Here is a 5744-nt window from a genome sequence, read left to right on the forward strand (position 1 = left end):
AAATTTTACAATCGGAACCACTGATCCATTAAATATTCAGTGATCTCTTTTTCAATCATGTGAAACTGATTTTTGAATTTATCACCAAAAATTTATTTAAATTATTAATGTAAAACGTCTTAAATTTTAAGATCACAAAAAATTTGTTATAAACTAACACACATTTGAATATAAATCCTTTTTTATTATGTTTAAATTAAATTTATATAGCAGACATTTGGATTATTAGTAGTTTTAAAATTATAAACTTTTAAATATAAAAACTTGATTATTCCATATATTAGAATTCATTTTGTTTAAATAAACTGTTTAGCTTCAATAAAATTCCTTTAACATATCACGTATATAAATTACATTATTTAATACATGATATTAAAAAATTATAAGAATTATTTAAATAACATACACTTCCCCTTTCCAAGAGAAGTTGGCACTTAGTGAGGCAGTCTGGAGAATCAGCAAAATTAACAAGAGCTTTTTCTGCTTCTGTTCGATCTGCAGCACTGGTGGCTTCATAGAGTTGCTTGCAAAGCAGCTCTAACTGCACCAGCCCCTAAAAATAATAATAATTTACAAAATTATAAAAGAATTTTTGTAATTTTAAAAGTGAAAAAATAAAATAAAAAGATTATTTAAATTTATTGGATTATAAATTATAAATTAAATTATTATTCTGTAATATTATAATTGATAATTGTTTACAATATCAACATTTTAGATTTTAAAATATCAGTATTTTAAAATCTATATTGCTATACCAATAACAATATATCGAATTGTTGATATATTGTTATTGGCACAACACTAATTGACAATTTTTGATATTATTCAAAATTTTTCAATTACCAATCACATACAACCATACATAGCAGCAAAAAGGTTTATTAACTCAAAAAATTAATGTATTTTACATTATTTAATGTAGCTTGATGAGCATTTTTGTTATTATTTTTTATTATTATGCTTTTGCTCATGTCATAACAATCCAGCAGATTGTAAACATTTTTTATTTTTTGATATTCAAATATTTACGTTCTATTTTTGGTTAGTATTTGTAAATGTTCAATTTTTGGATCATATAACCTACAATAAGACTCTAGCCAACATCTTCAGAGGAGACTAAATGGTCTGCTAAACTCAAGATAGCATATAAGAAAAGCCCTAGGGATTTTCAGTCATCAGGAATTCAAAGACTCAACTGAGAGTGGCTACTTACCAGGTATCTATACCAACTCCTTACAAGACCACAGAGTAAACCTTTTCTGCAAATACATTAGTGCTACAGCTAAATGCCTGTCTATGAAGATACATGAGTATAGTGCAAGAAGGGACTTTCAAACAAAGTGATGGCTACCTCTGCAAGAGAAGATGATGTTCAAGTTAAGTTTAATGGAGTGCATGCCTTTTACATCATTCTGCCAACCCACCCTGTCTCAAATACCTTGAACACAGAAATTTACAATACCTTTAAGAAATGTGTATCAATTATGAANAGTTTTTGGGATAACAACAATTCAGTAGTGACAAAGAGCTACAGACAATGTGCAAAGTTGGGTCCTTAAGTTGGTGGGAGACTTCTTTAACAAGGGTTTACAAGAAGTTCTGTCACTACAACAATTGCTTAAACCTCAAAGAAGAATGAATATGTTGAATAAAACATATTTTCCTATGACAACAATATCATAAAAGTATGTTTATGTTTCTTTCTAGTCAATTAAAACTTAATTTCCAAATGTACCACATATACTACGATTATTATGTTCTGGATTTTTTGGGGACAGTCCAAAAGAAAATTAACTCTTTGCCCTCAAAAGTGCCAATCGATTGGTACTCCCCATTGTTAAGCAAAACTTCGAGGGTACCAATTTGTCGTTACCCTAGTAAAAATCGATTTTTGTAAAATTTATTGACAACAGATGTCAGCACTTGACAGCAGTGTCTTGTCTATCATCTGTTTCACATATTTTTCTCCAGGTGGTGTTTTGTTAACTTAAAAAATTTTAGTGCTTTTTTTTTTTCTTAATTTATTTTTTCCTTATAATTTTTTATTTCATTTTTAGCATATTCGTGTAATAATATTACTATAGTAAGTCAATGTGTTATAAATATTCGAGTTGTGACCTTCAGTTCTGACATTTTATATATTTTTTATTGACAAGACTATGTCTTGTTTATAAAATCATACTGCTATTCAATATTATCAGCATAGAGATATGAAGAAGTACATGTTGAGAGTTGATATTTGGCACAGAGTATTAGGTGCCCAAATCATTTGCGCACAAAAAAATCTAGACTCGTAGGTAGTCAGGGGACTGAGAATCGAGTCAAAATAAAATCCAAAATGGCGACCCTCTTCTACAAACAGGCAAACCAGCCAAAAAGTCAGATAAGGGAGAATAAGGCAGTCATTCTAAGAAGTGAACTCTGACCTTAGGACTGAGGGTGCCTGCACCTGACCTTCGCCCTTTGACCTCACTTTGCTCCTAAACTCTAACAAGGAGAGAGATCTTTTTACTACCTTTCGAATCGACAGCCGTGCCAATCTTGAATTTATATTATATATCGATGCTGTTGTAAATATCACTCTACTGATACAAATTAAGTAAATTATCAGTTTTTTAGTAAATTTTTAATGACAGAACATTCACCAAAAATGGCTAGTGGACAACCTCATGGTCAAGGAAAGCGAAGTTTTACAAATTATCCAAGTTTAAATGTAAGTTCTGATATATATATATATTTTTTTTTTCTTATAAATTTTTCTAATAAAATGTATTGAAAAATATCGTATTTCAAACTAAAGATATTAATAAATGTACATAATTTTTTCATATGAATATAATGATAATTTGATTTTTGAATTTTTAAAATAATATCGCCTGACTGACCTATATTGCCTTCGGACAGTTTACAAAATTCACGTAAACAAGATGGTAGTGGTAAAGGATTCATATCACAGATTAATTATATCCCCAATTTTGTCCAAGTTTTAATTTTAAATTTCAGATTTATTTATTAGATAAACAATACAGAATCTGTTGAAAATCATATTTATATACTAAAAGGAATTGATTGAACAGGCTATCATTATGCAGGTATGATAATGTGTGAACATACTTTGTGACGTAGCTCTGGCTACAGTGAAATATTTTTAAAATATTAGAATATTCACAAAAAGAAATGGAAATAAGTTTTCTATTAAGAATATTGTATTTAGTGAGATTTTAAAAAAGTAACATGTAAAAATTATAAACTGATTTAAAATAAAAACCTGAATCTTAAATAAATAATATAAGAAATCTCAATCTCAAAATCAGAATAAAATGAAAAATCCGAGTTCAAAATTCAACATTCCCAATTTAAATCAAAAAAATTTTCTATAAAATTCATATTATTTAGTATAATCAACTGCACAATGTTCTATTATGTATCAAAGGATGAACTTTGACAGCTTGTAGTGCAGAAAGTATTTTATTATTTCAATATTTTGGATTTTTCTGATAATGTATTCAACATCTCCTTTCTACTGTATCATTTCATGTCAGTGAATGTATGAATGAGTTCATATGCCAATGTAGCTTCATACATACATACATAAATAATGAAATGTAAGTAAAATGGCTGTAAAATGTATATAATTTTAACAGATTTTTCAATCAAGATCACATTTTCATGTATATAATGTTATAATGACTGCATAAAATGCTGTTTTAGTTAGTGTTCCTTTTGTACTCCATAAACAGATCATCATATATAAAACTTACCCTGAATGCTTATCAGTTTATTACTGCATTGTGTAATTGTATTATTATTATTATACTCCTAAAATTTACATTCAAATAAAATGTAAATTTTACCTGAAGAAATCCTCTAACTTGGCTGACAACGTTCCTAAATACATATTCATCTTTGTCTGTTTCAAACCATCCTAGTTTTGTTATTCTAGAAAACAGTTGCACCAAAGCTTGAGTGACAAAATTTACCAATTTTGGCCTGGTTGCAAGATAATTTAGCACATAATTTCCTTTAAAAGTTGAAATTAATTAATTAAAAAATTAAATAAAATAATAACTTCATTTTAATCATTACATTTTTTTTATATTCTGTACTTACTAATATCAATCCTCTGTTGTAATGTCAAAGTACTAGGATTCCTTGATACTAATTTGGTTAAAGTTGTTGCTGCCAAAAGCTGAGCATAGGAAAACTACAGAAATAATTTATGCAATAACATCAATTGAACAATATAAAATAAAGACAAATTAAAAGCAATATAAATTTAATTCAATTTGTATGGTATATTTGCTGATATCTGTTACAGAATTTTGCTATATTTTAAGAAAGGTTTATAATATACAATATATACAAACAACACAATTCCTGAAAAGTTTCAAAAAAGTTAATTGATAGGTTATTTTTAGTTAGTAAAATATAAATAATAATTCATGTTTTTTTTTGTTTCTAAACATATTGACTATTACTTGTTAAACAAAATTAAAATAATTGTCATATAATGATTATATGTGTATCTCAAGTTTAAAAAAAAATAAATAATATACAATATTGATAATACAGTAATATGAATCCATAGTCATTCAAACAGGTATTACCATTCTCCTAACTAAAATAATGTCAACTGTACACTTGCAGTTCATGTGTAAAATAAACATAAGTCATGTGTTGTTAGTATTGCTGGTCATAGAAAGAATGAATGTTTGACTTAACAGCAATTCTAATCTCTATTTGCTACTGTAAAGTACATTACAACAGTAAAAAATGGTCTCAAAGAAAATATCCTTATTATCATACCCCCATTAATCTGAACTTTTCATTCAATACTGGTTTCAATTAGTTTCAGATTAGTGCAATTACTGTATTGTAATTATGAGACACTGGAATGAAAATTACTACTAGTTAACTGGTTGTATGTATAAACAAACACACTATCACACCAAAAATCAGCAAAAACCTCTAACAAATCTAATAAAAACATTTTCTTACAATTTCAAAATGGACATCTTCAGGTTATATATGGAATGAAGAATGGAACACTCATTTTAAAAAACAGAAAAAAAATGACTATTTTCAAAACATACTATAAAGTAAAACTTTCAGATCCTGGAACAATCTCACAATCCTTTTGCTTACAAGAAGCCCACTTTTAGATCTCTAATTAGAAGAGCTTTCACATATTGTTCTACACAAGATAGGGAAGAGTTATGTTACACTGCAGTGTTAGCCAATCAACATGGCTACTTCATGGTCCTAATTAGGGCATTTATACAACAACAACCAGACACCAGATACAGCATCACAATGGGGACTATATGGACATTACCTACAATAAGACTCTAGCCAACATCTTCAGAGGAGACTAAATGGTCTGCTAAACTCAAGATAGCATATAAGAGAAGCCCTAGGGTTTTTCAGTCATCAGGAATTCAAAGACTCAACTGAGAGTGGCTACTTACCAGGTATCTATACCAACTCCTTACAAGACCACAGAGTAAACCTTTTCTGCAAATACATTAGTGCTACAGCTAAATGCCTGTCTATGAAGATACATGAGTATAGTGCAAGAACGGACTTTCAAACAAAGTGATGGCTACCTCTGCAAGAGAAGATGATGTTCAAGTTAAGTTTAATGGAGTGCATGCCTTTTACATCATTCTGCCAACCCACCCTGTCTCAAATACCTTGAACACAGAAATTTACAATACCTTTAAGAAATGTGTATCAATTAT

General features: G+C 28.5%; 1 protein-coding gene across 1 annotated transcript in view; it reads right to left on the minus strand.

Moving 5' to 3' along the window:
* Nucleotides 1-5744, minus strand: part of LOC111618446 (exportin-7-like) — a 124517-nt gene that overhangs the window by 89794 nt on the left and 28979 nt on the right. The window contains exon 2 of the mRNA XM_023359991.1: nucleotides 407-553. Within this exon, the coding sequence (XP_023215759.1) occupies nucleotides 407-553 (147 nt within the window). The remainder of the gene's footprint in view (nucleotides 1-406; nucleotides 554-5744) is intronic.

Source organism: Centruroides sculpturatus, unplaced genomic scaffold (genome assembly GCF_000671375.1).
Source record: "Centruroides sculpturatus isolate CEXI.00-Female unplaced genomic scaffold, Cexi_2.0 scaffold5, whole genome shotgun sequence".
In the NCBI taxonomy this organism is placed as follows: Eukaryota; Metazoa; Arthropoda; class Arachnida; order Scorpiones; family Buthidae; genus Centruroides; species Centruroides sculpturatus.